Source organism: Quercus suber, unplaced genomic scaffold, assembly GCF_002906115.3.
Source record: "Quercus suber isolate HL8 unplaced genomic scaffold, Cork oak 2.0 scaffold_55, whole genome shotgun sequence".
Taxonomy (NCBI): domain Eukaryota; kingdom Viridiplantae; phylum Streptophyta; class Magnoliopsida; order Fagales; family Fagaceae; genus Quercus; species Quercus suber.
Genome location: NW_027069520.1, coordinates 1,126,596 through 1,149,937, shown reverse-complemented (window position 1 = coordinate 1,149,937; position 23,342 = coordinate 1,126,596). Strand labels below are relative to the sequence as shown.

At 33.8% G+C, this 23,342-nt stretch overlaps 1 protein-coding gene across 1 annotated transcript; it reads right to left on the bottom strand.

Moving 5' to 3' along the window:
- Positions 1-6,341: 6,341 nt before the first annotated feature.
- On the bottom strand, positions 6,342-10,837 carry LOC112004297 (vicilin-like seed storage protein At2g28490). The gene is made up of 5 exons (XM_024036527.2): positions 10,320-10,837; positions 9,077-9,258; positions 8,651-8,731; positions 8,118-8,534; positions 6,342-7,090 (listed from the first exon to the last, which is right to left on the bottom strand). Exons 1-5 carry the CDS (start codon positions 10,750-10,752, stop codon positions 6,614-6,616), a joined length of 1,590 nt encoding a protein of 529 aa, XP_023892295.2. The 5' UTR covers positions 10,753-10,837; the 3' UTR covers positions 6,342-6,613.
- Between the last annotated feature and the right edge of the window lie 12,505 nt (positions 10,838-23,342).

Genomic DNA, 23,342 nt, shown 5'->3' with positions numbered 1-23,342 from the left:
CAAAGATCACATAAAATCTTTTACCACCTCTAGTTATAGTGTGTTTTAAATCACCCAAGTCACTATGTACCAATCCAAGAAGCTCGGTTTCTCTTGTTATGGATTTACAAGATTTCTTGGTGATTTTAGTTTCGGCACAAATTTCACATCTGTCCATATTAGCTTCACTTAGTGAGTTAATAATTCCGCATTCTTTCATTTTCTTTATATAGCCAAGATTAACATGTCCAAGTCTACCATGCCAAACATCAATGGAATTAACTAAGTAAGCACAAGAAGATGAACCTTTTTCATTAATAACTTGATCAACATTAAGTACAAAAAGACCTTCATCATCATAGCCCTTACCAACAAAGACTTCATTCTTAGTTAAAGTAACTATGCCACCATCAAATAAAACTTTAATACCGGCTTTACCAAGCAAATGTACTGAAATGAGATTGTGTCGAAAGTGAGGTATATGAAGGACATTATTGAGTGAAAGAGTTTTACCGGAAGTTAGCTTCAAGAGTATCTTCCTTTTACCACTCACCGGCACGGACCTATTGTCTCCAACATAGACACATTCGGTGCCTTCCGCCATAGGAGTGTAGGAACAAAACTCCTCTTTGAATGCACCAATGTGTCTTGTGCAAGCCGAGTCAACTACCCATCCCTTCACTTTTGTCACCAAGTGTGCCTCACACACTACCGCCGCAATGATCTCTTCAGTTTGCACCACATTTGCTTTATTTGATGTAGAGCCTTTGTTGTTGTTCTTATTGTTGTTGAAGTTGCCCCTCGCCCTATATGTTGCCGCATAATGACCTACATTGCCACAAATAAAACAATTACCCTTTTTCTTTTGGATTTGAGGATTTGGGCCATTTTTATTATGAAATTTTCCTTTTCCCTTGAAATCATGTTTCTTATTATGTTGTGGAGGTCTAGAGGGTCTTCCCTCTACAACATTAGCTTTGGAAGTAAATTCCTTAACTCTAGAAACCTTTTCCGACATCCTATTTGTTTCTTCAATTTGAATATCAACGATAGTTTGTTGAAGATTCAAATAGGTTCTATGGTGGCTATATCGATGTTTATACTCTTTCCAAGAGTCCGGTAACTTAAACACCAAGCCATGAGCCACAAACCTCTTGGGTAAAACATCACCCTCTTTAGCTAGGTCGGAAACTAATTTTTGAAAATCTTCAATTTGGCTAGAAACACTTTTTTCCTCAACTATTTGAAAAGACATAAATTTAGCCGTAGCAAATTTTTTAGCACCCTCATCCTCAAACCCATAACGACCATTAAATTCATCCCATAAATCTTTAGCACAAGTAAAATGACAATAATTATCAAACAACTTGTTAGATAAACCACACTTAATAGTATGAACACACAATTTATTTGTTTTTTCCCACTTTACTATATTTTTAGGATCTTCTTCGAGTTTAGGCTCATAAAGAACCCGGTCAATTTCGGTAAATTCCAAGATGGGCAAAACCCTTTCTTTCCAACGCTTAAAATTATTTCCATCAAAAGCCTCAAGCTTTGTAATTTCCGAAATGACCTTAAGAGAATCAACAACTTGTTTCTTCATTTTTTAAAACACAAATATCAACCTTTAAAATTGTTGGAAAATATGGCTAAATAAACAAGTTTTGATTCAACAATACAAACCCTGAAAAATTAGCAATGACAAAAATAAATAGATAGAGTTAGAAAGATCTCACAAACTATAGAATCACGCAAATGTGTTGTCTTTAAAGGTTGATTCGTGTCACCCGGAGTAGAACTCAGTGTGAATGGCTCTCTTGGCCGAACAACCCCCCAAGATTAGACTATAGTAATTTCTTCAAGTTGATCACACACTCAAGCAAGAAGAACTAAGAACAACCTTACTTGCCTTTCCTTTCCTTAAAAAAAATTGAAGCTGAAATTTTTTCTGTGCAGCAAAGTTTTTCTGTGCAACAAAGAAACAGAGCAAAAGAGAGGGATACGGCTGGAGAAAGATGAGAAAAAGATTTGACTTGAATAGTGTGAGATGTAGGGTTTATATATGCTAGCATGTAAGATAAGTGGGCTGACTAGAGGACAGCTCCCAACGGTTACTGTGCAGCCAACGGGCAGCACAATAAATGCCCCAACGGGCTACTGTTTTAATGCCAGAACCAAAATGGGCTGAAATGAAAAAGAAAGGGAAAAGGTGAGGCCCAAGAATAATGTAACAAACCCAAGCCCAAGGCCAAGCCAACACCTAGCCCATTGTGTTCCAACTTACCACCTAAGATGTGCAAAGCCTTATAAACTCATAACAAGATTTATTTCTAACCAATGTGGGACACAAAACAAAGTTTAAGTGTTTGAAACACACTCACTCCAACAAAATTTGCACCAGTACTTTTGTCTTGAGTAAGTTATAATTTGTTGGAATGATTTGCAGTATTTTTTCCCCTTTCAAAATTGAAAGTCCAAAGCTAGTAACAAAAGTTAACAAAGAAAAAGTTGTGGAATATTTTTTGTTCTCGTATTTTATATATCCTGGCTAGATTAAGTTTATTATCGTCTTCCTTGGTCTGGTATTTCCTCTAAACAAATACAAATAATATACCACCGGCACCAGCTATCATTTAATTGTCAAGAATATCATTATATACAAACATATATACCATACCCTCTTCTGTTTCACTTTCAGAATATACTAGAGGATCACATTTTAGATGCAATGAATGGTGAAATTGTGTAATTTTACAATTCATTAATTACCCTCTTAGCTTTGCCAGGGATTGGACAGGACTCATAGGAGTTAGCTCTGTAAGAGCATTCACATCAGCATGTGTATTTTACACATCCATTTTTACACTAAAAACCTACTTTTTCTATTTTACACATTCACTTTTACAAAACACCCACATCAATTCATCTATTTTACAAGATATTCCAATAAAATATTCATTATACACTATTTTTTTTTTTATTTCTCTCTAAATACCTCTCTTAAATACGCGCTCTCTCTCTCCCTCTACCCATTTTCTGATTTCTTACTCTTACTCTCTCTCTCTCTCTCTCTCTCTCTCTCTCTTTCTACACCCATCTCTCTGGCCTTCCTCTTCCAAATCACAAAACCCATCCGCATCCGCATCCGATCCACCAAACGCCACAGCTCCGCATCTGCATCCACCACATCCACATCCGATCCATTGTTCCGCATCCAATCCACAGCTCTGCTCTAATCCACCAAATGCCACAGCTCCGCATCTGCATTTGCATCTGCATCCACCACATCCACATCCGATCCATTGTTCCGCATCCAATCCACAGCTCTGCTCTAATCCACCAAACGCCACATCTCCGATCTACGCTCCGATCCAATCTCCCAGCTGATCTATGCTACCAAACGCCGTAGCTTCGAACCACCGCTCCGATCCACCACCAAATCTCAGCCAATCTCCGAGCTCCGATCCACCACGCTGAAACCGATCTCCGATCTACGCTCCGATCCAATCTCCCAGCTGATCTACGCCACCAAACGCCGCAGCTCTGTACCACCACTCCGATCCACCACCAAATCTCAGCCGATCTTCGAGCTTCGATCCACCACGCTGAAACCAATCTCCGATCCAATCTCCCAGCTAATCTACGCCACCAAACGCCACAGCTCCAAACCACCGCTCCGATCCACCACCAAATCTCAGCCGATCTCCAATCTTCGTGTTTGTGTATCTCTGTGTTTTTTATTTTTTATTTTTTAAGTAAGTGTATCTCTGTTGATTTGTCTATGTGGATGTGTTTGTGTGTGGATGTGATTGTGTGCATCTTAGGAAAAAGAAGAAGATGAGAAGTTAGTTTACTGAGTTTATTGAGTTGGAGAAGAGAGAGAAAAAACGAGCGAACGGAAATTAGTAAAATAATCTTTACACGAGCTACAGTAACCGTGTATATTTACACGGTTACTGTAGCTCGTGTAAAGAAATACACATTTTTATACAATTTTAGAAGAACTGATGGAGAGCATTTTTGAGCAAAAATGTGTAAAAACTATGTTTTAAATGATTTTACATGATTTTAAAGGCACTGATGTGAATGCTCTAAATGTGTAGGTTTAGAGCCAACTGTAGTGTGGTGTAGAAGGCTACATTTTGTTTATCGTAAAATATTTTTAGCTGAAAATATTTATGACAAAACAATTCATTTCATAGTGTTTAGTTGGTGGGGGAAAATACGGCCTAAAACACTAACACCACAACCAAAATGTATCATAGACGACAAGAAGTTACACATTAACAACAAAAATTTTGTCAAAACCGCAAGAGGGTGGATTTGTGAGAGAGCTTGTGTCGCACGAGGCGAGTGGGTGGATCACAGAGAGAGAGAGAGAGAGAGAGGGGGGGAGAGAGAGTGTGAGAGAGTTGTGTGCAATGGGAGAGGTTGTGCGATGGTGGTGTGTCGCATGACGGGTGTGGGTGGATTGTGAGAAAGATTGACAACCAAGGGAGAGAGAGAGGTTGGGTCGCAGTGGTGAGGGAGGTGGGTGGAGGAGGAGGGGTGAGAGAGAGGTTGGGTTTTGAGGTGTCAATTATTTTACGCTTGAGAGTGGGTTATTTTACGGCTAACTTGAAATTTTCTCAAGTTGACTACTATTTTCAACTGAACTAAACAGTAAACACCCGGAAATAAGAAAAATATTTTCCATCAAAATAAACACAACATAATAAATTAAATTCAACTATTTGATTTTATTGACCAATAGGTTACATGTTAAATTTAGTGGTCATTGAAAAATATTATATTAAGAGAGAGGTTAGGTTGTGAGGCTTGTTTTACGCCTGAGAGAGGGTTATTTAATTTTATGGTTAACCTGAAAATATTTTTCAATTGGCTACTATTTTCAGCTAAACCAAACAACCAAAAATAAAAATGATTTTCCATCAAAATAACGCAGCATAACTATTGACAATAATTTACACGTTAAATTTAATTGTCATTAAAAATGTAAGACATTAAAAAGTATTACAGTGCTCTTATTACACTGCTCTTATGATACCTTATAAAACTTTATAGATATAATAAAGTCTATAGATATAATAAGATTTAAACTTATATATATTTGAGTTTTGATAGTTTAAGTTTTGATAGATATAATATAATATCTGCTCCATTCTAAGACTTAGATTGCATACGTCATGGAAAATAGAACGGCTTGAGGACAATTTATGTACTTGAAATTTTCTCAAGTTGACTACTATTTTCAACTGAACTAAACAGTAAACACCCGGAAATAAGAAAAATATTTTCCATCAAAATAAACACAACATAATAAATTAAATTCAACTATTTGATTTTATTGACCAATAGGTTACATGTTAAATTTAGTGGTCATTGAAAAATATTATATTAAGAGAGAGGTTAGGTTGTGAGGCTTGTTTTACGCCTGAGAGAGGGTTATTTAATTTTATGGTTAACCTGAAAATATTTTTCAATTGGCTACTATTTTCAGCTAAACCAAACAGCCAAAAATAAAAATGATTTTCCATCAAAATAACGCAGCATAACTATTGACAATAATTTACACGTTAAATTTAATTGTCATTAAAAATGTAAGACATTAAAAAGTATTACAGTGCTCTTATTACACTGCTCTTATGATACCTTATAAAACTTTATAGATATAATAAAGTCTATAGATATAATAAGATTTAAACTTATATATATTTGAGTTTTGATAGTTTAAGTTTTGATAGATATAATATAATATCTGCTCCATTCTAAGACTTAGATTGCATACGTCATGGAAAATAGAACGGCTTGAGGACAATTTATGATGACATTTTAGAGCCAAATGTATTTTATTTGAAGAGATTTTAGGATGACATTTAAGAGTCTATATTTTAATTTTTAATTGAGGACATTTTAGAGTCGATGTATTTTAATTAGTCATAGACGGTGATAATGAAAACCTTGGTGGTAACTCAACTAAAAAAAGATAAGGTTATTTTGGATATACACCACTGTCAGTTTCTTTAAGACATACTCGTATTCTAAAAAAGAAAAAAATGATATATACTTTCTTGTGTTTCTAATGATTCTAATCAGGAAAACTAAAAAAAGGATATATACTTTCTTATGTTTCTAAAGATTCTAATGTTTCTAATGATTCTAATGGAGACGTTCAGATAAATCCATTTTCCCGAGAATTGAATCATTGGAAAGAATATATATTCGGTATTAAGTTCATCCTAGCAACTAGGTTTGATTGGCGCAAGCTACATATGAATGTGTACATTGCTCAAATTTCTGAAGGCTCTACTCTTTGATACTGTTGTTTCTGTTTTGGGCATTGGAATAACCAAAAATAAAGATTAGGGAATAATTGCCTGATAGAAGCCTTTCAAAATCCATACATCCATGAAGGGCAAATTTTCAGAGAGCAAATACTTTCCCTTATTCACAAGGAAAGAACAGAAGTGGATCTTATTCAAAACTCTAGATATAACTCCTGAACAAACCCTGATGAACAGAAACGAAGAAAAAAAACAAAGAGTGGAAACAACCAAAAAACTAAAACTAAAAGCTAGACAGATAAAAGCTTCTAGCTAGCCATAGCTAGCCTTCTAATCAAACCATAACCATATCATTCCCCAAAGCTCTTGATGACCTTTGGCTCCCTCGCATGCTCATCTTCCCTTCTCTTAGTTTTGGTGTTCGGATGTAGAGGTTCCTCCCTTCTCTTAGTCTTTGTATCTGGAGGCAGTATAACCCCATAGGGTTGAGCATTATCTATGTCTTGCAACCTTTCCAAAGTAATGCCGAATGAAGCTGCCAGCTCAGGGCCCATCATAGCCCGGATCAGTGAGTTGGACCCAGCCAAGAACTGTGGTCGGTTCCTGTGTGCCGATGTTGTGAACCCAAAGAACTCAAGCGGACCTGATCTTGATGCAATTTGGCAGAATGGGAAGTATCTGGGCACAAAAAACACATCCCCTTCTGCAATCTCAGAACTCATAGCATTGGTTCCGTTTGGAAACACAATCTGTATTGTCCCACTTCCTCTTAGCACAATCCCATACTCTGTTGCAGTTGGATTCACATGCGGTGCCATCATCGCTCCCTGTCATAAAGGTGTTCCACCATGTACACACATCAAAATTAAGTTCCTGGTTTGCATGAATAATATATGAAGCTAATATAATCAAATATGCTACATGTGTTACAAGACATGATGCGTATGGGGCTAGGTAGTGTAAAGTATGTTTTACAGACAAAAAACTTAAAAGAGCGTAGTTTCTTGGATTGAAATCCGATGCAATACCCACCATGTGCAATTACTCTCAACAGTTAGAGATTGAAAATTGAGAAAGTAACGTTCCTTCTTATCCATTAAATAAATATAAAAAAGTTAAAAAGGGAAGAAATTTAAAAAAAAAAAAATTGTAAGAGAAATGAGAATAATTGCCCGAGATGACTGATTATAGTTTCTTATGTATGGTATTGCACAAGATCCTAATTGAATATAATTTCTTATTTGTTAAAATTCAATAGGGTAAAACTTATATACATTATTTTAGATGCAATACATTGAGTTCCTTGTTAAGTTCTTCAACTACATTCAAACACTTAATTTGTTTTAAATTTAATTATTCTTGAAAAAAATAACACTATTCTTTATCTTATTGATCAATGCAACCAAATATTTGAAGCCAAATGCTTGGCACGTTTGAATTTAATTAAAGAACTTAATATATTATATCTAAGGTACTACATCTAAGTTTTACCCCTTCAACAATGTAGCCACATTGATCAAATAACACTTTTTTATTTTGGGCGGACCAATACAACCACAACCACCCGATAATTGAATACAACCACAACCACCTGATCCGATAATTGAATACAACCACAACCACCCGATAATTGAATGAATTTAATTGAGAACCTAAAATACAATCCATAAGGAATTGCCATGCCTCTAGTGCCTGCCAAGTGAATTCTGTGTCTCTTGTATGTGACATGATAACTAGGCAACCATATGCATGTCAAATTAGATTGTATAAAATGTAGTAGAAAGCATGAAATACATATGGTTTTTGTAATGAATGAAGTTTTTAAACAGAAGAGAAGCAGAAGAAATTGGTTACCGCAGTGAGATTGACAAGATAAATGCCAATGCCAGAGTGTTTGAGAGGGCTATAATCATGTTTATCGAGAGCAACGCTCCATCCATAGTCGTTGCTGAAGTCAGGGTGTCTGTCGTAGAGGTTGTATGAGTCTGGGGTTTTGCCTATTCCCTTGTCGCTTGTTCCCCTGTAGTCCCTTTTTTTGTTTTCGGTTTCCATTCCCAACATAGAATTCAAAAGCTTCCTCCATGACCAAGTTTGCTCTAATTTTTGGGCAGGTTCTTCGTGGGAGCCCATCAATTTCTTGCGGTGTTGTAGTTTGGCATGCTCTTTCATTTGCATGATTTTTGGCCATGGACTTGATGAGTCAGAATGGTTCAGGTATATGATGGGACCCCTTTTTAGCCCGAAGAGGTCTCTTAGTTCTGCGTATGATACCTGTGATGAATGTTTTGTAAGTAGCAGGCTTTAAGTAAATATAGTTCTATGGAGTGTTTGTCACGTGGTAATGTGGTATTGCAATCTAATTGCTGCTAATGAAGTAGTTTGCTTACGTTAAATGCACGTGAAAGTGTTTCAGGTTCAAATCCAGCAAGAACTGATTGTGGATAGGTTCCTCCACCAATGAAGAATGACTGCAAAGTGAAAACTAAACAATGTTAGAGATCATAAAGAAAAAGAGGAAAAATTGAAACATAAACTATATATCTTGTTTGCTCAAATTCAATATTTTCATTTTAGAGTAGTTTAATACATGTTGCATGTTTAATGGAGCAAGAAAGTCTGCTACGATCAAAACAAGCACTACTAAATACACACCAGTGGCTAGCTGATAATGTTGCAATCCTTGTACTAGAGTTCAAATAGTAAATTGGTAAAAGGGCCAAATCAATCATCCATGGACCACCTAATTCCGTACTAAATCCATATTTGGAAACTTAATTAGCATCAGCTAAACCTTAAACCCCTATCCAATTTACCTGGAAAGTACCCACGCCCAAGCCCTCAGAAGGGTCAATGCTGCAAATAATGTGAAGCTTCTGCCCCTCCGCTGTGTTTACCAAGTAAAATGCAGAGCCAGCTGGAATATGGTACACGTCCCCAGTTTTCACCCACCTCTCCCCCAGTTCATCTTCGTATATCAACCCAATCTTTGCTTCCCCTGCAAGAAAATATTCATACAAATCCATCATCATCCAATTATCAAACACCCATCAAGGGGAAAAGAACCCATTTGCTTCTGAAAATGATAGACATGGGAGAGTGCATTTCTTGGTAAAGATTTTGTAAACAAATATACAAAATCTCCCCATTTTTTTGTAAGAATCTTGTAGTTAACAAATACTCCGTATACAAGAAATGGTCGCTAAAAAGAACTTTAAAAATTTTAATTTTAAACAAGTTATCATTTCTTCATAAAGTCCTATAGAAATAAGCAGATGGATTTGTTTTGATGGAAAAATGTTTTCCCAATTCCCAGTACAGCTAAAAATGCTTTTCAAACACTCCCTCAACCAAAAAAAAAGAAAAGTCAGGACACTAGGGAGCGCCTGGGAGACGAACCCACCACGACTTAGTGAGATGAATCCATGGCCACCGCGCACCGCCAACAATCCCAAGACCCTCCAACGTTTTTTTTTTTTTTTTTTGTTTTTTGTTTTTCTTTTTAAATTTCAATTTAATTAAGTAGATTTTGATTAAATTTTGTGAAATCATAATAGATTTGATATTATAGATTTATTGGCAATTTGGCATTATGGATTTTGTGAAATTATATTGTTAGTAGGGTGAATTTTGTGTTAATGAAAAATTTGTGATTCCAAGAAAATAGTTTCCATTTTCTAAAATTAATATTTGCTTAAATCCATGGAGGAGGCAAAATAGGAGGATCTTGATCCCATCAGGTTATTACATTTATTTGTTCATCATTTTGAATGCGTCAGCTTATTTTGAAACCTAAAACCCATGCTATTTCTGCTAACAAATCATTAAACCAAGGCTTCCAATATGCTAACCATGCATGTGACACGTACATAAAAGAAAACCATGCATGTGACACCAAGATTGCAAGAGCTGCAAAAGAAATTAGTGAAGGCAGAAAAGACAAAAAGAAAAAAAAGAACATGCAACAGTTTTGGCCAATAATTTATCATACACAATACAATCCCTTAGAACTGTTATGGGCTAAGAGAAAGAAAGAAATGAATTTATGAAAAGTAATACCTCTGCGAATGAAGATGACCAAACTGGAGTCAAGATACTGAGGGATGAAGAGGGTCTTAGGCTCCATGTTGATAAACCCAATATGCAAAGGCCTATCCACAATTTTCCCAACAAAGCTCCTCACCACCTCCATCTCCCCTGCATCAGTCTTCACCACACGCTTTGAGTTTTGCAACAAAAACCCCTCTTCTGTACTCCACTCCTCTCTCTTTTCTCTCTCTCTCCTCCAGTCTCCTTCTTCTTCTTCTCCTTCTCCCTCTCTCCTCCAGTCTTTTCTTCCTTCTCCTTCTCTCTCCCTCCTCCTGTCTTCTTCCCTCCCTTCTCGTTCCCCCCTCCGGTCTTCATCTTCAAAAAAACTTACGGCTATCGCCAAGCCATAGCAGAGTACAAGGACTAAGGCCAAAAGGGCCACTTTGTTTCCCATTTTTTTCATCGTGTCTCGCACACACGTAAACACACTCTCAGTGAGTCTCACCGACTTTCTCTTTTTTGATTTCTTAGACTGCTGGGGTAGCTGATGGGGTTTAAGAAGAGAGGAGGGAGAGAATCGTGAGGGACACGTGTTATCCATGCAGAGTTTGTGGGCTCGCTGGCGGGTTTTGGTTTAGACAACAGTTGAGATACGGGGGAGAAGTATCCGATCACGGACAAAGTCTCTGCTGAATGTCTCAAACCCAAAAGCCAAAGTTATCGTCGTGAGAAATTATGCCATTTGAGTAAAAGACTTTTCATTTGTTTAAAATTGTAAAGTTTTAAATAAAAATTGAATATTAATTTAACAATTTTAAATTGTAAAGTTTTAAATAAAAATTGAATATTAATTTAGCAATTTTAAATAAGTGAGAGTCTTTTACTGAAATGATGAACAAATGTCGATGTGTTCCACCATAAGAACTGTACAATTTCTTGTGGTTTTTACTCCAAAAATAAATTAGAGACGTATTCCAATTTCTTATCTTTTCTTTTTTTCTTCCAGAGGGAGTCCAAATATGATTCCACGTTTTCAATCTCCAAAGCGGGTACGGATGTTCATCATTCCAATTTTAATAATATATATATTCATAATAATTTCACTACAAATTTTAATTAGTAACACATTACCCAATTACACGTTATAATTTGAGTTCACCATTAAATTTACTTCTTTAACCACCAATAATAGTCGTTAACAACTTGTCACCTAAAATTTATTATGCATTTATTGTAAAATTATTATAGACATAGCATTTCTCCATATATATTATATTAAAATCTAAACATAATCAGAATTTAAATAGAATCTATATTAGTTTTTAATTTTACTTTAATTTTGTGTCCCTTGTCTAATTTAATTTTATTAATTTTGGTGTTAAAATAACCACCTCACTCACTTAAGTAAAGATAATGTGAATTGTACCTAAGCACATGTTATAACCTAGGACATGTTTGGTAGACTGTAATGATAATTACATAAGCATAGGAATAGGTATTACAAGAAAGACAAGATGTTGCAATGTAATAATTATCCCTATTCACTTGTTTGATAACCTTATAGTAATAGAACCCTAAATTTGTATTCCATATGTTTGGTACAACATCTTAAAACGATGTAATGAAAGCTTTTTAAATCAAATTGCCAAAAATGCTCTTATTATAATAAATACATTTTTGATAAGGATTACTTTAATGAACCCAATCTTGAATGGAGTCCTCTAATGAATCTTTTTTTTTTTTTTTTGGGTTTAATAATAAAGTGTTACTTTCATTTCATTGCATTAAAATTAACTTGTCTTCTTCTCTCTTAAACAAGTTTTGCTTCTCTACATGTCCAAGGGTGGGAAATTGGTAAAATCTTCAATGGTCATGCTCATTCTCACACCTGTAAAATTTGCCCAACAAACGCTATCACTATTTTTTTATTCTTTCAACTTTAAATACTACCAACAAGTAAATATATATATATATATATATATAGGTATAGAACCCTAAATCTGTATTCCACATGTTTGGTACAACATCTTAAAACAATGTAATGAAAGTTTTTTAAATTAAATTGCTTAAAATGCTCTTATTATAATAAATACATTTTTGATAAGGATTACTTTAATGAACCCAATCTTGAATGGAGTCCTCTAATGAAAATCTTTTTTTTTTTTTTTGGGTTTAATAATAAAGTGTTACTTTCATTTCATTGCATTAAAATTAACTTGTCTTCTTCTCTCTTAAACAAGTTTTGCTTCTCTACATGTTCAGGGGTGGGAAATTGGTAAAATCTTCAATGGTCATGCTCATTCTCACACCTGTAAAATTTGCCCAACAAACACTATCACTATTTTGTTATTCTTTCAACTTTAAATACTACCAACAACTAAATATATATATAGGTATATTTTTAGACCCTGCCCTAGTACTATAGTTATCTTTTTTCCCTAGTGTAAGACCAGTATTAATAAGAACTAAATAGGAGAGTTTGCACTACTACGGCAGTGCCTTAGGTACACATAACTAGAAGTATCCTGGAACAAAAGCATTTAAACATTTAGAAACTTGACTATGAGCCTGGGAATATATTGAATAACACCAAATCAACATCAAAGCCAACTATAGTGCAAAGCCTTCAGGCATGACCTCAAACCAGAGCAGGAAAGATGAAACTAAAGGTTGAATAACCACTGAAAAGTCTTAAAATGCCCAAATTATATCAAATTGCAATAGCATAACATCCCATTTACCTAAAAAAAAGCACCACAATCATCCAAAATTCTTTGGTGCCTGGTGTTCAAGTGGAATAAAAAAGAGGCATAAATGCAAATTGAATTTTCCAACCTTTGCCAACCACTCAAAAGTCACCATTAATACGGCCCTTCGCCCATTCTTCCTTCTCAACATCTAGCATGCTCAAAAAAACATCTATTAGTTCATGTTGACAAGCAATCAATTTAGTTGCCTTGTGACGCTCCTTAGTTGTAAGGACAAGTAGTTTCAGTAGTTCCTCGTTGATTTTGGACATGCTTTCAGCTGCTACTACTCCAATGATTGCCTTGCTAAGGTTATCTAATGCATCCTTTAACTAAGCAGCAAGAATGATTGTAACTTCTTTCATCGCTTCTACCATATTATCTTCACCACTTTGAATTCTTCTTTTCCTTTTTCGAGCATTCTGTTCTTCCCCATTACTACCAGGGGTGGGGATTTACGTACAGTCCACGTCTTCATGAATATCATCTAATTTGTCATCATTTTTCTTTGCTTCTAGTTCTTCAACAACATTTGTAGGTGCTTAAGCATCTTTACCAGTAGCATGGTCTTTTGCATACACAATGCAAAGGCTTTCATAGTGTGGAAATGATTTGTTTCTACAAGCAGCTGTCTCCTTATGACTACAAAACAATAGACAAAAATATGAAAATGGCAAGATAAAATTAAATAAATTATGTTAAACCAAAAGAGATAAAATATATGGATCTATAAGATGGTGAAATTTTACCTGCACATATGCATCCCATACATCATTTTTAGCAATAACACACTTCCTCACAGTGTCCCATCCAAACCTACTTGTGTTAGACCTAGTCAACATTTCATGGATAACTTGAAATTCTCTTTTCAAAGTCCTTAATCTCGATTCAATATGTGGTTTTGCTCTTAAGCCAACATTAGGTAATTTGGTAGAAATATTTCCTTCCAAGATTTTCAAATATCCGGGTTTAAACTTATTTTCAAGGCTACCTTCTTTTTCATGGTGATATTCTACCAAAACCTCCACTGGTTTTATATCTTCAGCAGGAGTCCACTTTTGTTTAGAAGGATCTTGAGAATCAAGTATAGTTGTTTTCATATCTCTTCAAATACTAACAATAAAATGGCAAGATGATAAAATAATATGCAAAAGTTTAGACACACATAATAAATAGTTTAACACCAATGCAATAAAAAAAAATTATTAACTCATGGAAACAATACATGAAAAAGTCACAGATTAAAGTATTATATTATTAAACTATATTTCTCCATGTAGTAAACATTTCATTTGCCAAATTGGTTTTCCATGCACCCCATTCATTTGAAGTCTCAATATGTGTTATTGAGTCACCATTAATTCCTTCTGTCAACTGCTCATTATTGTCCAAGTCATCTTATACTGGGTCCATAAGCATCACTCTCCTTATGAAGTTATGGAGAAGGCAACACGCCATAATAATCCGATTTTGTGTCTTGATTGGGAAGAATGAAGGACTCCTAGATAGCCCACAGTATTTTAAGCAATCCAAAACATCTCTCTATAACATTCCTAGCTTAAAAATATTTCATATTAAAGAACTCTTCTGGGGTTCTTGGTTGTTGTCCATCTCTAAAATCATTTAAGTGATATTGTTGTCCTCTATATGGGGCAATAAATCCCTCACCATTTGTATAGCCAACATCAACAAGATAGTAATAACCTATATATTGTAATGTCTTTAATATAATGAGTGTACAAAAATTTAAAAAATAATAATATAATTATTAGGCAACTTATTTCTCTTACCATGGGGAACTCTCAATCCATTCCTCCTACTTATTGCATTTCGAAGCACTCTACCATCAGTAGCAGAGCCTTCCTAACCAAGAAAAACATAAATAAACTGCATGTGTTGTGAGCAAACTCCTAGTACATTTGTGGCAATCTCCCCCTTACGATTTTGGTACCTAGGTTTGTCTTCTAAAGGCACTCTCACCCTAATATATGTTCCATCTAATGCACCTAAACAATTTTGTAGTTACAAAAAAAAAAAAAAAAAATGCAATCAACAAATTATTCAATATTTCTACTTCATAACTAGAAAAGAAAATTCACGTTGTTGGATACCTTAAACCATTTCCATCTCTCATCTGAAGAATTATTTGGAACTAGCTCTGGTTTCTTAAATAACTCTCCTTGTAAATGTATGATAGCATGTAACACATCATTGAAATATCTACTCACTATCTCTCCTGAGTGCCTAAAATGGTGTTTTATAACTCTATTTTTTTGCATGATGAGCTAGTGTATGTAGGAACATGGCAACTTATTCATCTACTAACATGTGTTTTGTATCTTTTAAGCCACCTATTGTTTCAAGCATATCACATAACCTGGTAAATGCATTTCTGTTCATCCTAAGTTGGTTAATGCAAGTTTCATCACTCTCATAGCATAAACGGTGAATTTCCCCTCTCCTTGAATGAAAATCATGACCATATGTTGCTTTCAATGATCTTTTTCTAACATGGTACTTTACTATAAAGCATAATAATTGAAAAAAACATACTAACAATGTGCAACATATCCAACCAAAACCAACTTCCTTTTCTTTATCTTATTCCTTATGGCTAAACTCAAACGGGCCATAACTACAAACAATAACATTGAACAAATTCACAATACCATTAATAAAATTTGTACACAATTTAAATAATTGAACAAAATGATAATTAAAATAAAATATTAAATATGAATGACCACAGTACGAAGTGCGTGGGTAACCCACAACCAAATTCCTTGAGACTAATGTTCACAATAGATAATTTTGACACAAACCCACACTTCAATAGATAACTTTGACATAGACCCACACTTCAATGGATAATTTTCACACTTAATAGATAACTTTGACACAGACCCACACTTCAATAGATAACTTTCAATTTTCTACATCCTAATATTATTAATTGATTTTGAAATTCTGAATTTTGATTATTTAAAGTCATACCCATAGATTACATTTTGCTATATATCAGACACGTTAATATTTATATACTCCTAAATATAATGCCAAAATTCACAACTGAATAAAAATCTTTTGTTAATATATATATATATATATATATATATCATTAATATGGTTTGTTGCTAGATTGGCTAGCTGATCAAGGTCACTGTTTCCAATCTCAGTATTATAGAACCTCACAATTATTCAAATATATATCAAACATGGCAAATTGATATGAGTAACAAAAACAGAGGGTAGTATTTGTGGAAATTGCAAATCTACGGGTAGAAAAAAAATCTTGAAAAGAGAGAGCAGAAACTGAGGGTGAGAAAAAGGAAGTACCCATACAAATAGATCTCTAGTAGTAGAAAACACTAGAGAAAAAAGAAGAGAGAGAGGGTGCAATACGTGTGGAAATCGTAGACCTAAGGGAAGAAGGAAAAAAAAAATTTCCTTGAGAAGAGAGAGTAGCAACTGAGGGTGAGAGAAAAACAATACCCATATAAATAGATCTCTAGTAGCGGGAATATAAAATTTCAGAGAGGAGGGAGATAGAAAATTTAGAAAGGAGATGAAATTTTGGAGAAGATGCAATGGTGAGGGATTTTGGGAATTTTGTTATCAAAGCAAGGAAAATGAATTTGGAGAAAATGCGGGTAGTGGGGGATTTTGGGATTCTTGTTAATAGAGCAAGGAGAAGGAAATTTTGGAGAAGACATGAGTAGCAGAGGATTTTGGAAATTTTGTTAAGCAGAGCATATTATGTTTAGCAAGGGAATAGGGATTGAAAACTTTTAATAAGGAATTTATATTCCTTATTTTAAGGAATAGGGATTCATATGGAATGATTATTACAAGTAATAAAAACATTATCAAACAACTGTATAGCTAAACCATAGGAATAGTTTTTCAATAATTTTTTCGTCCAAAAGCCAACGCAAATATATATTTCACTTCTTTTTTTTTTTTCCCCCTAGAATCCATTTTTTTTCCTCTCCTCTCTTCCAGCATCTAAATTCCACATTTGCAGATGAAACTCATGGTAGTGCTAGCATAAATATATCCCATGTTGGGTCACAATCTAGTTTTATATGAATTAAGAAAATCAACTAAGAATTTTAATTAATTCCCAATAATATTATCATCAAAATTAACATAGCAAAATATTAATTACGAAAAAAAAAAACATAAAGATTTAAATAGAAAACCCTTTCTCATTAAAGTAAAATGTCAGGGGATCAATTCCGAATAAATTCACTATTATTAAGTCAATTACAATATATTCCCAAGTTTGTGCTTGGAAATATATTCAATTAATACGAACTCACATAAGATCTTCACTTACTTTGGATACAACAACTCACGATTGTTGTTGAGCCCAAAAAACCTGTTTAGAGTAAACTCAATATTTCTTTCTTCTTCTTCTTTAGAATGTCTCATGGCTAAAGAATTAACCATTTACTTTTTTTTTCTTTTGTTACTCTCAGTCTTTTTTTTTTCTCTCTCTTGACGGCACTGCTCTTTCCTTTTTGCCAATTACTTTTTATATATGTTTGCTTTAAGAAATGAAAACCTTTCTTATTCCATCCATCTTCAAGTTAGGAAATGTAAGGTTGTTTGGGCCACTGCTGTTTGCCTTTTTTGTTTTACTGGATAATATTTCTTATTTTTTGCACAACAGGAATCCCTCTCCTTGAATGAAAATCATGACCATATGTTGCTTTCAATGATCTTTTTCTAACATGGTACTTTACTATAAAGCATAATAATTGAAAAAAACATACTAACAATGTGCAACATATCCAACCAAAACCAACTTCCTTTTCTTTATCTTATTCCTTATGGCTAAACTCAAACGGGCCATAACTACAAACAATAACATTGAACAAATTCACAATACCATTAATAAAATTTGTACACAATTTAAATAATTGAACAAAATGATAATTAAAATAAAATATTAAATATGAATGACCACAGTACGAAGTGCATGGGTAACCCACAACCAAATTCCTTGAGACTAATGTTCACAATAGATAATTTTGACACGAACCCACACTTCAATAGATAACTTTGACATAGACCCACACTTCAATGGATAATTTTCACACTTAATAGATAACTTTGACACAGACCCACACTTCAATAGATAACTTTCAATTTTCTACATCCTAATATTATTAATTGATTTTGAAATTCTGAATTTTGATTATTTAAAGTCATACCCATAGATTACATTTTGCTATATATCAGACACGTTAATGTTTATATACTCCTAAATATAATGCCAAAATTCACAACTGAATAAAAATCTTTTGTTAATATATATACATATATATATATATATCATTAATATGGTTTGTTGCTAGATTGGCTAGCTGATCAAGGTCCCCGTTTCCAATCTCAGTATTATAGAACCTCATAGTTATTCAAATATATATTGAACATGGCAAATTGATATGAATAACAAAAACAGAGGGCAGTATCTGTAGAAATTGCAAATCTACGTGTAGAAAAAAAATCCTGAAAAGAGAGAGTAGAAACTGAGGGTGAGAAAAAGGAAGTACCCATACAAATAGATCTCTAGTAGTAGAAAACAATAGAGAAAAAGGAAGAGGGACAAGGTGCAATAACTGTGGAAATTGTAGACCTAAGGGAAGAAGGAAAAAAAAAATTTCCTTAAGAAGAGAGAGTAGCAACTGAGGGTGAGAGAAAAACAATACCCATATAAATAGATCTCTAGTAGCGGGGAAATAAAATTTTAGAGTGGAGCGAGATAGAAAATTTAGGAAGGAGATGAAATTTTGGAGAAGATGCAAGTGGTGAGGGATTTTGGGAATTTTGTTATCAAAGCAAGGAATATGAATTTGGAGAAAATGTGGGTAGTGGGGGATTTTGGGATTCTTGTTAATAGAGCAAGGAGAAAGAAATTTTGGAGAAGACATGAGTAGCAGAGGATTTTGGGAATTTTGTTAAGCAGAGCTTATTATGTTTAGCAAGGGAATAAGATTCAAAACTTTTAATAAGGAATTTATATTCCTCATTTTAAGGAATAGGGATTCATATGGAATAATTATTACAAGTAATAAAAACATTATCAAACAACTGTACAACTAAACCATAAGAATAGTTTTTCAATAATTTTTTTGTCCAAAAGCCAACACAAATATATATTTCACTTTTTTTTCCCCCTAGATTCCATTTTTTTTTTCCTCTCCTCTCTTCCAACATCTAAATTCCACATTTGTAGATGAAACTCATGGTAGTGCTAGCATAAATATATCCCATGTTGGGTCACAATCTAGTTTTATATGAATTAAGAAAATCAACTAAGAATTTTAATTAATTCCCAATAATATTATCATCAAAATTAACATAGCAAAATATTAATTACGCAAAAAAAAAAAAAAGATTTAAATAAAAAACTGTTTCTTATTGAAGTAAAAAGTTAGGGGACCAATTCCGAATAAATTCACTATTATTAAGTCAATTACAATATATTCCCAAGTTTGTGCTTGGAAATATGTTCAATTAATATGAACTCACATAAGATCTTCACTTACTTTGGATACAACAACTCACGATTGTTGTTGAGCCCAAAAAACCTCTTTAGAGTAAACTCAATATTTCTTTCTTCTTCTTCTTTAGAATGTCTCATGGCTAAAGAATTAACCATTTACTTTTTTTTTTTTTCTCTCTCTCTCTCTCTTGACGGCACTGCTCTTTCCTTTTTGCCAATTACTTTTTATATATGTTTGCTTTAAGAAATGAAAACCTTTCTTATTCCATCCATCTTCAAGTTAGGAAATGTAAGGTTGTTTGGGCCACTGCTGTTCGCCTTTTTTGTTTTACTGGATAATATTTCTTGTTTTTTGTACAACAGGAAGGGGAATCCATCTCCATCGACGGATCCTTCTACTAAGTGAACAGGAAGTATATCCGAGATGGCGATAGCTCCCACCCTGTTACATTAGATATCCAATTGAGTTATAGAATGGGCTACATAAAAAATTCAATTATCTAAAGACAAGAGACATTCCAATTACTACAGGTAGTTAAACAACAAGGATTTGGAACATGAAAAAGTACTTGAGCAAGAATTTGCACAGCTGTTCGAGATGGCGATAGCTCCCACCCTGTTACATTAGATATCCAATTGAGTTATAGAATGGGCTACATAAAAAATTCAATTATCTAAAGACAAGAGACATTCCAATTACTACAGGTAGTTAAACAACAAGGATTTGGAACATGAAAAAGTACTTGAGCAAGAATTTGCACAGCTGTTCACCATGGTTGGCTTGAGAATAAATGAATAATGCAAGAATTCACAAAGAAAATGTTGGAACAAATGAAGAACTTGTGCAACCAATGGTATCTAATGTTATAGATATAAATTTTTTATTGATGTAAAATTATAAAGAATATAATTCTCATTCCCATTTTTTGTGTTTGATACTTTGATTCTTGTTAATCACTCTTGATTGTAACTGAGATTTTGTTGTCTACAACCAACTACTATTGGTTGATCAATAAAATTCTTTCAATGGTTTCATTTTTTAAATTCTTGAAGCAAGTATCATAGCTAACCTAAACCAACGCCATCGATGATAAGTGAATCAAAATATTAGAAAAGATAAAGAATAATTCTGATACCATGTTGGAAAATAACAAAACATAACTTCTTCTTTTTTTAATGAACAAAACGTAACTTTGATACTACAATAAAGTGTATGGAAAAATATAGACGAAACTACATTGTTGGTCCCTAAAATTTACCTACAGAGCACTTTTAGTCCCTGAAGTTTCTAGTGAGCGCTACTGGTTCCTAAAGTTTCAATAATGAGTGCTAGCGGTCCTTCTATTAATTTCTGTTAGTTTTTTGGTCTATGTGTCTAATGGAATAATGATGTGACAATTTTTTAATGATGTGTCTTTTTTTTTTTTAATTAAAAATTACATATCAAAATACACATCAGCTTGGATCTCCCAAATCAAACCCAATTCTATTTTGAATCATACACTGATTTTCTTAGGAACCAAACAGAGCTACTACTACTGATTTTCTTAGCACTTTGCATCTTATAATGACTGCCTGGCTTCTCCAAGCTGTAGTACTACCTCCACTCTCTATAAAACCAAAGGATTTAAAATCAAAACCCCAATTTGAATTAAAATGTATAAAAAAAAAAAAAAAAAAACTAGGACTATTTGCGATAAAAGAAAAAGCCGGAGATACCTTTTTGATCGTCCACCAGAAAATATATTATATAGGGTAGGGAGATGCCTTCCAACTGTGGGTGTTAGACTAACCGATTTCGAAGATACCCATGTACTTTGGAGAAATATATGAGTTGTTTTTTTTCTTTCATTACCCTAATAATTATAATCGCTATTATGTTATATCTCCAAACCTTGAGAACGTTTTCAATTTGTATTTGATTTTCAGCATGTACTACAAATTTCCAAGCGGTGGTGAATCTAATAGCTAGTAAGAAGGTAGGCAATGGTAAACTCGGCAAGCCAGGTTTTAGCGATTGGAGAATATTAGTAGTAGTTTTGTTTGGTTAGTAAGAAAATCAATGGAAGATCCAAATAGAATTGGGTTTGATTTGGGATTCTCAAGCTGATGTGTAATTTTTTAATAATAAAAAATCGTCACATTATTAAAAAAATGCCACATCATTATTTCGTTAGACACAGAGACAAAAAAAAACTAACAGAAGTTAATAAAAGGACCACTAGCGCTCATTATTGAAACTTCAGGGACCAATAGCGCTCACTTGAAACTTCAGGGACTAGAAGCGCTTCATAGACAAACTTTAGGGACCAACAATGTAATTTCGCCAAAAATATATATAATAAAATAAAGATAAGAGAGAGATGGGGAGTAGGGAATTAACATGGTTTGTTTTTAAAGGCCTACAACCATGATGACTACATATTTATTATTAAAAATTATATTTTACAATGAATCTATTGAAAAATATTTCTAGTAAAAATCTTAGATAAACTTATATTTACACTACCTGCACTACGAGTAAGATTATGATTACTTTACTTATATACTCTAAGTAAGATTAAATGTAATAAACATGAACTGGAGTTATATAATAGAGTTGGGTTTTCACTAGGATTAATTGGATCTTGATATCTCTAAAATCTCCCTCAAACTTAAGGTGGAAGTTTGAGACAATTTGAGATTGGACAGAAAGTAAGACCTTGAAGGAAATTGTGATTGAATAGGATGTGGAGTTGAACAAGCAAAACCAAATTAAATGAAGCATAAACGACAAATTGGAACAAAGGTAGGACTCATGCAATGATCGAGGCTTGAATGTTGTTGAGCGTTATTGATTAGTGAAGTTGTATGAAATTTTTTGTGTGTGAAGATGATAGAGAGACTCGCGAATAGAAAGAAAGCCAACTAAGACTACTAATCAAAGGTTTAGTTTGAGTAACACAACCTAAATATGTTAAAGATGTATAACTAGAGAGAAAGATAACAGAGGATGCTATCAATCATACTTGACCAAGATGGTTCAGAACACATGATTAAAGGAAAGCTAAAGACCATGTGTAGAAGAAAGATGCACATGCCTATTGAATGTAGTTGAGATTGTCAAGATTGTCTCGTTAAAAAATATCGAATACAAGAAATGCATATATGAGATTGGCATGACATTATTCACGATAGAAAATAAATTGAGAGAAGCCTATATAGTGGCTTATAGCAATGGTGTGTGAGAGAACCTTAACTTTTTCACAACAAAGAATATATTAGGATGAGCCTACAAAGTGACTAGTAGTAGTGGTGATAGATAAAATCTAGACCTAGTGATTAAAGATAGGGATTACTATAGGCTAGATACATTCGACTTTGATATCATATTAAAAAAGATAAAACATAACTTTGATACAATGATAAAAGTGTATGGAAATTATAAATAATAAAAGTAAAGATGATAGAGGACATACAAAGATGATAGGGAAAGCCTTGATAGCTACATTTTTACCATTAAGGTTTTTGTTTCACTATTGTCTTTAAAAAGCCAATAAGCCCTTATGGTTACTTGCACTCAAGGGACATAAATGTACTCTTGTGAAGCGCAAGATACATAACCGGATATGAAAATAGCTTGAAATAATACTAATATTTACAAAGCCCAAACCCAAGAAGCCCATATATGGTATGTGGCAGCAAATTTCAAGTGAGAGAGAAAATTGCAGCCTCTGCTTCCTTCTTAAGCTTAGCTTGTCCCGTAAGGAATATGCCATGCCCTAATATGGGTTTCGTTCAGCTTCGTCTAAT